Source organism: Crassostrea angulata, chromosome 4 (assembly GCF_025612915.1).
Source record: "Crassostrea angulata isolate pt1a10 chromosome 4, ASM2561291v2, whole genome shotgun sequence".
Classification (NCBI taxonomy): Eukaryota; Metazoa; Mollusca; class Bivalvia; order Ostreida; family Ostreidae; genus Magallana; species Magallana angulata.
The window spans coordinates 45,004,361-45,016,858 of NC_069114.1; the positions used below are offsets into that span (position 1 = coordinate 45,004,361).

Consider the following 12,498-nt stretch of genomic DNA (forward strand, 5'->3'; position numbering starts at 1 on the left):
TTTCAGTACTTTGATATTTTTTTCACCGTAAAAATCTCCCGCCAATCCGCCAAGTCAGGAAAGTATTCTGTTATTTGGCGCAATTTCATTGGTTGAAAAATCGGGAATTCCCAGTCCACATGACGAAATATTGGTCGTTGAAAAAAGATGGCGGATCGTTTGTTGATAACAGCAAGATAGCACGCGGTTATATATTCAATGGAATGCGTTGTTATAATAAGTGATGAGGAAGACAACGAAGAAGAAAAATTCAAAGCTGATTTGGCTCTTGCTAAACGTCTAAGCTTGCAGGTAAGAAGTATGATTTAAAACAAAACGAGGATTCCGCACTAAACTAAGATGGCGTAAGAATAGCGGGCCTAGTCAAGAAAACGCAAATACACTTTTGTTTTACGTTGACCAGCAAAAATGCAATGTTATAAACACAAAAAATATTGATACCCAATACAAGTTTTGGGCATTATTCACAGGTACATTATGTATAAAGAATACGTGCTATATATAGGCCAACAAAAACCAAAGCTATTCCGATGCTACTGTCAAGTGTGACACAAAAACGTTCTTTCACATACATGCCAACTTTTGAAAATCTTCATGGGGGATTTTTCGCGAACGACATTTTTCATCTCTACAAATTTGCGACATTTAGTCGTAAAAATATAATTTGTCTTTTTTTGTATGTTATAAGAATTTATTCAATATATCCAAACAAGCTAACAAATATAAAACAAAAAGGTTTATTCTTTAACAACAAATGTAAAACATTCAACAAGTGTGCTTAAAATTCAGGTCCATGGTGAAAGAATCTGCAGCCAGGAAACATATGCTCTCTTTCTTTGGACAATGGCCTACAAAAAATATGATGCATATATATTTTTAAATGCAGTGTTTGTCATAATGTTAATGTTATTATACAAATGGTTTACAATACACTTAACAATTTATTGTACTAACCTTCATCTTTAAAAGATTTTTTCCAATGCAAAACGTTTGCATTCCGACTTCTGATCGACCTGAAGGGTGGATGCATTTACAGATATGCCATTCGCTGTAGCCACCATGGTTAACGCTAAAAATAGTTTAAAGATAGTTACGCTGAGCTTAATTTAATTCGTTAAACAATTTAAAGACTTACAAATTTTAAAGGAATTTTTAATCATAGTTAACTTTAAAGTGAAAATGTTTTTACATACCATCACTCGGAAACATTTAGTGATTTACAAGCGATCGGTGACTGTCAGCATGGTCAGTTGCTTCATTCGTTCTTTATCTATTCAACAATTAACTTCGATCGCCTAGGTCGTTCTCTGCGTGTACAATACATGCCGATTAATTACTATCAACACACGCTCTCAGTTAACTCCAATGAACTTCCAAAAACATGTTCACACATCCCAAATCACGATATGTGCCACAGGTAAACAGTAATGGCAACCCTAAATCCCGATTTCTGATTGGCTGGCCAAACAGAAGCCACGCGAGATATAAACTTCGTGTCGGAAATTGGGGTATCTTGTCGTAATATTTACGAAATCGGGATTTCTGTACAATTTACAAATCCCGATCGGGAAATCAGGATCGATGCTTCAAATCGGGAAAATCCCGACTAGATCGGGAAGGTTGGCATGTATGCTTTCAGTGTTCAAGTACTTTTTAAGCAACAGGAACCAGTTGCAGTCATTTTGGGGTTTTGGAGTCATGATACCATATGATACTGTAGTATTGTAAGCTACAGTCTATGGTATAGGTCTGGTAATAGGGTGACCTTTTAACAAGACAAGACGAATCATTTTAAATTAAAATACCGTACCATGGGCTTTGTCCGACCTATATTCTGATCAAAATTTTTGCTTCCACCAATTCTTGCCTATAATCATGTTAATATTTTGATAATAGGTTTAGCGGACCAACTGGTACGCGTACTTGTACGTGTAACAATTAAGTTAGAACTACGTGTACCAGCTCACATTACTTTTCTTGTTTAGCAGTTGTAACGTGTAACTGTACGGGTAAATGTGTTATTGTAATTGTAGATACCATCTCTTACTATAAATTAAGCTGAGAATTTTAGTCACAGTTGAAAATTGAGAATTCTGCATGTGTTAATTTTATTATTTATCATTGTTTAGATATGTATATTTTTTTTAGTCACAGATGAAGATGAATAAAATAACAGTCATTGCATGTTTTGGAGGAAGAGATACGTGTATTAAAACATATTAGATTTTAATGAAAATTTATGTTTGTTGATATCAGTATTCACATTAAATATTCAGGCTTAAGAAAAATAAACATGTTTGTTAAAATAAATAGCCAACAGAGAAACAGAAGCTACAAGTTTGACCATGCGGGTACTTTGCAATTTACATGTATGTTCATTCGGGTACATACGTGTAGAAATTCGTCATTACACAAACTAATGACGTAATGTACATATTTTCCTTTCTACACGTACACGTATGCATACATGTTGGTTTGCTAAACCTCTCTTATCATGATTAAATGTAAACTTTGTGCTTAAACTACATTTATCCACTACATTGCATCCTTAGCAGTAAAGATAGCTTAAAGTCTGTCCCAGACATATCTGAAGAAAAAATAAAATCTCAGTTTTAGTTTGTAGTTCATACTGACTGTTGGTAAGGATAAACAGTGATAAATCTTACACCAAGATCGGTCTTAAATCATTTCCTTCCTCTTTCAGCTGACAGGTGCTGCAACACTTTATAATCGGCTTCATCCTCTCCTCCTCTAACAACTGTCACCATGCAAGTTCACATGTGTCTTTTAATTATTAATACATGTATTTGAGGACTCTATGTCCATATCTTACATGCTACACTGCCCACTGCTCTCATGGCATTCATCTGATGTTAATTAATAGGGAGAAAAAAAATGCTATATATACAGTTAACAATGTATATAAAAAAAAAAGAGAAGTATTCTGAATTCTGAACATTGTAGAACACTGTACAAACGTAAAGTAAAAGAAAAACTTTTATTTTCATTAAGTTAACATCTCATGTTAAAATAGGTGAAACTGTAAATTTAAAGTGATTACCTTCATGATTTTGTTATGTTACCACTGACAGGTATTTTGATACAGGTTAAAGATATTTTGCACTGAACCTAGAAAGGATGCCAAAATATGTTAAATAAATATTTATAAACCTTTTTTGTTTTTTAATGCTTTTTAATTTGCCAAAAACGGTAAAATCACTAAAATGGTTGATAATAGGTTAAATGTAAATACATATCGGTAATACATAAATTGTAAAAAATATGTAGACTGACAATATACATGTAATTACAATAATAAACATAATAGATCTATATTTAGGATGAGATGAGACATCATGATGTCAGCAATATAGCAATTGAAATTACGATTGAAACAATGTGTAGCCTGGTCAAGAGGCTTTAATCATATTAGAGTGGAGCCATGAGAGGCTATTGTTTGAACAACTGAATGCCATGTAGTGTTTGGTGGGAGTCAGGACAGGAGGATGGGAATAGTATGTTTGGTAATGTTGATGGACTGTGGTGTAATCAAAGTTCTTATAGCCTCTCATTGTACCAGTAGATGTAATGACTGAATAATTGTACAGTTTGACAATTCAGAAAACAATGAGAGATATACATCTTAAACTCTGAGGCATGATGATAGCACATCAAGCAATGGCAACCAATTCTCTGACGCATTTTGTTCATACTAGTGCATGTAGTTGTACAGGGGACAGTACCTAAATAGATCAATTTCAACATGTTCAAATGAAAAATCCCATTTATTTAAAATTATTATTTATTGATCATATGTTACATCAAAATTGCATCTATTATAAGCAAAGCAGAAAAATATGAAATATTTTGAATTACGCCCAATAGTTTGATGAAGTAAGTTTTATAAGTAAAATTAAAAAGGTCAAAATGGAATAAACAAGCTTTGATTAGTATATTAAACTATATTTAAATGCATGTCAGCCAATTTGATTAATAATTTACATTTTCAACAATAGACTGAAAGTGGTTTATCATATTTTCATGGATAATAAATCAGAAAAAAAATCTGGGTTATTTATTTAATAAAGTAGGATTTTGGCTGACCAATAAGAAATCGTTAACTCTTTCCTGGTTCATCAATTTTATTTGATAGGTTGTCAATCACTGGTTAGTCCTTGCGTCAGGGGTGGCATTATTGACTAATAACTTGGTAATTCATTGTTGACAATAATTACTTGGTAATTCATTGTTGACAGTAATTACTTGGTAATTCATTAGTAATTTTGCATCAGCATTTTTTAGCGGTATTTGCTACTGAAATTCAAGTGGTGCAATGTGATAAAGTTTTTAATTTGTTGTTGCTTGTAACACAATATTTGATTGGCTAATAAGCAGGGTGTTAATTTTCGTACACCTAGCTTGAGCCAGAGGTAAATAACATGACGCCACAATGCTTTAAATATGACGTCACAATACATTAAATGCGTAAATGGTATATCTTGAAAGTGTATACACCCTTGATTGGACATGGGAAACAGATTTCTTTGGTTTACATAGGAAATGAATTTACTCAGGTCTAAACAAGGGTTGGACCTGGATAACTAATATTATTGCATGTTATACCAAATTGCTAAGTTAAGTAATGCACCGTTTACCAAGGTTGCCATGCAAAATCTTAATTATTCATTCTCTGAAACATTGAACATAGTTCCTCGGAGCAAATCAATATTGTTATGAATTACATGATTGCAAGAACAAACATCCAAATTAAATTTTGTATGAAACTCCTTGCCAATGATCCATGACAGATTTCAGGCATCTCCTGATTGCAGACAGAGTAGTATACATAGACGTGTCCTACGTTTATTTGTCAACTAACCGGGGTTACAGAGTATGTGTATATATATATACCTGCGCTCTGATTACTTACCTGATAAAAGTCGTCCCAATCACATGTTTTACTGTATAACCAAGAATCACTTCAGTGACTGGTCAAAGTGAGTCCAGGTGTTAATTGTCACTGGACATTCACTGTAGGTGTGAACACAGAGTCTGTGTACACTGGACTAATTTCCTGCTTATTATACCCTGGTACCTCTCTACCCCCAGGGCTGTTTTCATTAACATATCATGAGTTTAGTTTGAGTGATTGCTAATTGATTAATTAGTATCCATTCAGAAGGACTTTGGATAATAGTGAAATTTCTCGTGTCTGGATATGTAGGGATTCACATATGTTGGAACATTTGCTGAAATAAGAAAACTTTGCACATGTAGGATGAATGTTAATGTGGCAGCTATGCCAAATATCTTTGAAATATTAAGTGGTGAGGATTACCATAGTGATGTTTTGAAAGTTAGTAATATACTTGCATTAAATATTTCATTTTTTCTTTTTACATGTATTTCTCCACAATATAAATTTTATAATACATTTTCAGGGATTCATGATTATTTTAAAAATTTTAACCATTTCTTTATTTTTTTTAAGGACCAGGACCATGTCCAAAAGAAAGCAAAGCCTACCAAAGAAAAACCTACCCAAGAACTCCATTCTGCCATCAAAATCAAAAGTTTTGTAAAAAGATTCAAAAAGATTAAATTTGATCCCTCGTCATACTGCAGTTCATCATGCAGCCAGATAGTAAAAGAGGAGACAATAGAGGACCAACCTCCTTGCAAAATGATGAAGTTGGAGGGAGGGGGACAGGAACCAGTGACAGAGTTTAGAGTGGACCAGGAAATCGTCTACGAACTGATCTCTGATGATGAACTCCCAGACCTCGAGGAGGGAGAGCCGGGGGGGACCTTGTTGAGGACCACGTCGAGGACCACACAGACAAGGCCAGGAGGTGAAGTCAAAAAAGAGTTGGAGCTGTTTAGCCCCGAATCCCCCACCCCAGAGAGCCAGTGGTGTTCCTCTCCTCTGGGGCTGAATGTGGAGCCAATCCGAGTGCCCCTCTATGAGGATGTTTCCTCGGAGGAGGACAATGAGCCAATGTTTGAGGACATATCCTCTGATAGTGATTACTGTAAAGGTAGGGCAACTCCTTTATGAATCAGTATTGGTGTCATTCCCATTCAGATTAACATTGACCTACATTCAGATTCACATTTAGATTCATATTGACTAACATTCAGATTAACATTGACCTTAAAGAAAAAAAAGTATTGCATGTACCATAAACAATAAGATTTCAAACCTAAAGCAAAGTAAAGTGTTGACCAGTACATGTGTCTGTATGATTTAAATAATGTTGAGTGATATGGTTTTACCTTGAACTAAATCTGATGGTCAGTCATTGGCAGTTATAAAACATTATAAGACATGTTCCCTGTGAATTGCTCTGTAAATATCTTTAGAGGGCTTTATATGAATGACAACTTGGAAGTCATAATCTTTTTTCCATAAAGGTTTTGGTTTTTGCCTAAAAAAAAAATACTTTTTACAGACTGCCTATCAAATACAATGTATATATGGTCAACCAGTCAGGATGAAATACACACTTTATAGCCTTTTTTTTCTCAGGTACACAATATATTGTTATGTAAAACTGATGTTGATTTGATGTTATTGTTGACAGATGAAGACAACAAGGGGAATGAGAGCAGTGTGATTATACTGTCAGAGGAGGAGGACAATCAGACCGTGGTGATTAGCAGCTCCGACCAAAGCCTCCAGAAAACACCACAGAAATTTGTCCACCACCAGGACTCGCCATTCAAACAGACGGTCAGGCAGGAAGGTCTCTCCTCTCTACCCTCCCCAAGCGTGCCTTCATCTTCAGGGGTGGAAAGCTTGTTCAACGGCGACACAAAGAGGAAGTTGGCAAACATCTTGAAGCGTGTTGGCTCAACCAAGTCTCTGACCAATATCAATAACAGCAGCTGTAACTCGTCCCCCAGTAGAACTAACAGCTCAAATTCTTTGTGTTCATCTGTCAATCAGAGTGAAAGACACTTTCTGGATGTCTTGGACAGCGGAGTTAGCAGAACGAAAGAGACATGTTCAGAAACTTTGAATGATAGAAAACAGTCAGTGGCAGTGGAAGACGAAATCATTAAGCCAGATGTAAAGCTTGGACAGCCACAGCGCAGGAGAAAAATTCGTGTCAGACGAAAAACTGACGAGGCTGCCAGTAGTAGCAAGACATTATATGAAGAAAAACCTTCCTTATCAAACAGTTTCTCTGTGATGGAAGTGTTAAAACCTTTGAGAATCAACATCATGACTGATGATGTGGACATAACCTTGTGTCAAGCCATGAGTAACCTTCATGTCAATACAGTCAACAGTTGTTTCGAGGAGGGAACTGACTTTTTGGATCAGGGACTTCAATTCATTCACGATTATTTAGAGAGCCACAGGATTCCTCAGAGTATGTTTAAGGATATTGTGATGAGAGGTCTCTTGGGGAGTCGAGACACACAGCTCATGCTCAAAAGCTACAAAATCATTCTACTGATTCACGAGAAACATCCCGAAGTGTTTTCCGATTTAGACTGGGACTTCCTGAAATTATTCATGGATGAACTTTCTATTGGACGTGGGCTTTGGAACCAGGAACCCCTGATACTTCACATGGTGGGCCTGTTTTTGAAAGTTTTCGTTAGATCATTTGAGGAAGAACTTTATAGAGTAGATTTCAAGGACCCAAAGGCAATAAGGCAAACTAGTGTGTACAAAACCATTTCTTACGACAGTGGCTACCTGAATCTGAAGGAACTGGTCAACTGGATACGATGCTCTATCACTAGTGGAGAATACCCGGAGGTCCAGGACACAGTGTACTTAGGACACTTAGAACCGGACATTAATGTCGGAGATGCTCATTTACAGAGATCAGAAATTCCCAAAATCTTACCACTACTGCAGAGACTGTTGTCGTTGGGAATTTCTGTTTCTTCATTGCCATTAGAATGTGCCAAACTCATCAGCTCAGAGTTGCTAAAAACGTACATTTACCTGACTAGTGTGAAGCAAAAGCGGTTACTTATTGAAACCATCAGCTCAAATGTGTTACGGTTTCGCCTCATTTCACTGGTGCTGTTGAAGGACTCTTTCCTCGGTGTGGATTTTCCACAGGATTTACAGACTATTTACGAGTGCTATTATTGTGCACCTCCCCCGAGGTACTTTCCCCTGACTCCGCCCACTACACCTCAATCTGATGACGAAAACGAAGGCACTGTGCCACAAGTGGAACATTACTCCCCCGTCCAAGTGGAGGAGCTAGCAATGATATTGTATTATGTGACTCAGAGCTATCTACAGTGTAAGAAAAGTAAGTACCCTTATATTTCCTCCTACTGTCCCTGATTACATTGACAACTTTGGTTCCAAGAAGGAAAAACCTTTGAGTTATATGACACATTTGCTCATAACTTCACAAGGGATATTGGGAAACTCTCCACCGTTCAATATTTATCTTATGTTATGATTATAGTACATTTGTCATTTTTCATTATAGTAATCAATGTATATTTAATATAGGTAGTGCTTTTGACAATTTCCATTTCTTTTTATGAATTAATAGATTAAGTATGACGGTTTGGATCTTTTTTTTTGCAGGGAAAGGACATAACGTGCTTAGAAGGAAATCTATAATGAGAAAGGAGGAACTGAACAGCCTGTCCTCAGAAGATGAGAGGGATCTGAGACAACTCCCTGCCCGCGTGGAGGAGCTGAGGGGGCACCTGTTGACCTTGACCGGTGACCTGACCGAGGCAACGGATCTCTACTTAAACCTCATGATGTGTCTATCCTGATATCTGACATACATATTGGGCAGATGATTACCTGAACCCCATGGTGTGTGATAATTCTGATATCTGACATACTCTGTAGAAGACCAACAGAGCTGTTGCAAGAGCTCTCCGAGTTATAGATTTTGTAGTTTAGAAATAGCTAGTTAACAGTTTTTAGTTTAGTAAAAAAGTATGAATGTGCATTGTTCATTCTCTGTGACAATTTATTTAGTGCTACACAGTTTCCAGAGGGAGAAAGTTTCAGGAATTCAGTGTTCTTTTGTTAATTTATGCTATGCCAATGATCTCTTTTTATTATGACAATCTCTTCTACATGTACAGTAGAATGACCAGGGTTATAAGAGCAAGAAGTTTGTGTTTGTGTTGCAGAGTCCCATAGTTTTTCATAGTTGTTAAGTTTCTGAAGTTATATCTTGCATATTCATGTCATACTACATTAGCATTTATACTCGAGTCTATATATTGATTTATTGAGAACTTAACATTTTTTAGAATTTTTATCCTTAAACATCAGTCATCAAGCCTTACAGCACTTATGGATCAATAAGATTTAGAAGTAACTTGTATGTATGCATTGTATATATATGTCTTTATACAGGTATATTTACTATTATAAACTACTTATGATAACCTGACTCAACAGATGTAATATTTTTTTTAGAAAAATTGCCGTTATAATTGCTGGTAATGGCAATCAATCAAGATTGCTGTGACTTAGTTCGGGAAAGTTTCGGTCAGTTTTGTAGTAAAAAGGTATGCATTTCAACAATGAATACCGTCCTGTCATCTACCTGTCTCACTGTTCATAAAAGGTTACCATGGTTACAGATAAATTTGTATTCAAACTTTAGAATGAATGGTTCCCAAGAATTTCTCATTGGCAGTTGTTTGGTTACTATATATATATAATAGTGGAATCTGTGCTTTTTACAATAAATCTACTGGTAGTTTGTAAATGTTATTGAAATTTTTTTAGATGATTAAGGCTTAATGCTTATGGGGAATTTTTACTGATTTTGATTTTACAGATGAATAGACTTAGAAATCAATACCTTGCCATGGTTTTTTGCAGTGTTTTGAATCACTTTTGAACCAATAAAGGTGATGTTAATAAGCATGGTTTTGGATAATTGTAGCAAATTAGGTTGTGTTGTTGCTCCAAATAGAGCTCTGTCAAATTTCTGTTTCTCCATAAAGCTGTTATCTTAACAATATATAACTGTATACGGCATTTGTTTATGCATTCATATTATTGGGGTTGTTACTCATGAGTTGTTTCAATTTTTAGAAAAAAGTTATAAAGATTTTTTATGAACAAAAATTCTTAATTCCTAGACAATCTTAAACAATCACCAGTTTGGAAATTTATGGAGACTTGAAGAGTTAGGTTTGTGTGAACTGGTCCATTTTTGATGTGTAAAATCTTTAAGTTAGCTAACTAAATTTCACCAATATAAATGTTGAAGTTCATATCATTTTTATGTTGTCATTTTACAGCATTGAAATCTCTCATTCCATAGCTTTATGCGAACCTTTTCCATTATACATACTTTTGCTATATCAAATTATAGTTCATTCCATTTCATTGTTTTGTTACATCTCATTTTTTACGTTCATTTTGATAAGAATATATTTACAATGATCCAACTACCCCATTTCCATTGGCCATCCATCCGTCATCTTCACACAAATGAAATTCTTGCCCTTATTATTTAATTCATTTGGAACTGTATCTTGCTGTACAATTTTCTGAATTTGTTTTTGTGGACATTTTTTTTTGGTAATTATAACATCTTTGATTTGCAACAGTTAATTCTATTGTTTATTTTTTATTTAAAGTCTCTGTGCACAGATTATGTTATGAGAACAGTGTAAATAATAACAGCTTTATACATACTAAAATAACTACATATATTGAGTTAACAACATAATGCGGTGTACTCGGATGCAAATTGCAAAAGACTTAATGTTCATTGTCTATTGTATGGTTTGTTAATAATACATCCATTGTACAAATTGTAGGAAAGACGCACAAGACTTATTTTTGATACCTTTATTGTTCGGTTTTTTCCTCCAGAATTTAGATAGACCAGAAGTAATGCTACTTACTTTTGTTCCTTGTTTTGTACAGTATTTTTTATGCAAGAAATGTGAATAATAATGTTAAAAGCTTTACAACTTGTTGTGATTTTTCTGTTATGTCAATGTCAGCATTTACACATGGTGTAATATTTGTGACAGAATTTGAAACATTGGCTAAAGGGCACTTAGATACTGAAGATACCACATCAATGTAATGAAAGCTGGGCTTAGTTGTATAACTTTCTTAAATGTAATCCTGGCTTCACCATCAACATTTTAAAATCCCTCAACTCATTCCTCAACTCAAATCCTGTAACGGAAAGTGCATAAGTGGGATCAAATCTCGTAAATGAGGCTGAGTATATATTGACTTAAAGAAAGTTGGTGACGGGGGACCTGGTGGCTCAACTTTTCACGGATTTAAAGGGTGCTCCTCCAATACAGGTTTACATCATCATCAAATATGGCAATAAAATGTATTTTTCCTACATACAATGGAATCCCGTAAATTTCAGACATTTTTTAACTTGAAGAAAAATGAAAACTACTAAAAAAAATTGCTGGCACTTGGCAATGAAAGAAGTGGGGGGGGGGGTTCCACGCCTTACTTTTTTCTTCTTTTTTTGGGGGGGAAACCAACTTTTTCCTCATTTGTACCCAGATAATATCCAACAAAAGTTTGAAAATTATACATTGATACCTGAAAATTTGCAGCAAAGAATAATTTATAGAGTTATCTATAATATTGCACTGTATAATGCAATGATTTATGGTATTCTTTACTTTTATTCATTTCAGTTTTCACAAAGAATTATGTAGATATCTGTTGAATCAACATCTGGTAAACTAAGATTTGGCAATCACAAGGCAATTTTTTTTCTGAGAAGCAAAATATCAAACAATATGGAAAATATTTCTGTTATATATTCAAAATAGAATAACTCACTAGACACTCTAACTTGTAACAACTGTTGATTAGGTTTTCCTTTTTCAATGTTTAAAAAACAAAGTAATTTTTGAGGAGTGACAACTATTTTGTTAAAAAAAAGGTAATAAAGTCCTTTTATGACTTGAAGATCTTATGATATGCATACTGGTCCCAACGCTAATTTTAAACAAAGCATACAGACAATTAAGTGCTCATTGACAAAGGAAGAGAGATTGTCTATCAAACAGGAAGAATGGCCGAGATGATATTATTTTATTTCAAAGTGAAACAAAAGGAAATTTTTACACGATAAGATGCCCTACATTCTTATATGAGACACATGGATTATGATGTTTGAAAAAGATCAAGTTAGTGATCAAAAAGAAATAAGTTGTGAAGAAATTTCTGAAAAATTGCAATTAAATAAAAATATAATAATAATATTAAACTAGAGCAAAGCTCGTTGCAAAGCAACGAGTGGGTCTTCCGTTAATGTCAGAAGTAAAGCTGGAAGTTCCTGTCAGAAGCAGAGCTCTTAAACCAACAACAAGAGTAACGAAAATAAAAAGATGAAAAAATCGAATTAGTCCTGGTACGACTTAACAAAATACGAATGATTTTAAGTACGACTTAACAAAAACATTTCCGATTTCAAGAACGACTTAACAAAAAAAATCCCAATGTGTTTAAGTACGACTTAACAATTATTTTTGGTACGA

General features: G+C 34.7%; 1 protein-coding gene and 1 long non-coding RNA gene across 2 annotated transcripts in view; one reads left to right on the top strand and one right to left on the bottom strand.

Annotated features, from left to right (window-relative positions):
- The window catches only part of LOC128179761 (uncharacterized), a 28,804-nt gene extending 17,857 nt beyond the window's left edge, over positions 1 to 10,947 (top strand). The window contains exons 16-18 of the mRNA XM_052847334.1: positions 5,492 to 6,038; positions 6,585 to 8,285; positions 8,573 to 10,947. Of these exons, the coding sequence (XP_052703294.1) occupies positions 5,492 to 6,038; positions 6,585 to 8,285; positions 8,573 to 8,769 (2,445 nt within the window). The 3' untranslated portion in view covers positions 8,770 to 10,947. The remainder of the gene's footprint in view (positions 1 to 5,491; positions 6,039 to 6,584; positions 8,286 to 8,572) is intronic.
- On the bottom strand, positions 597 to 1,436 carry LOC128179762 (uncharacterized). Its single transcript, XR_008243128.1, has 3 exons — positions 1,194 to 1,436; positions 955 to 1,069; positions 597 to 848 (listed from the first exon to the last, which is right to left on the bottom strand). It is a non-coding gene; the product is annotated as an uncharacterized LOC128179762 (long non-coding RNA).
- Positions 10,948 to 12,498: the final 1,551 nt, after the last annotated feature.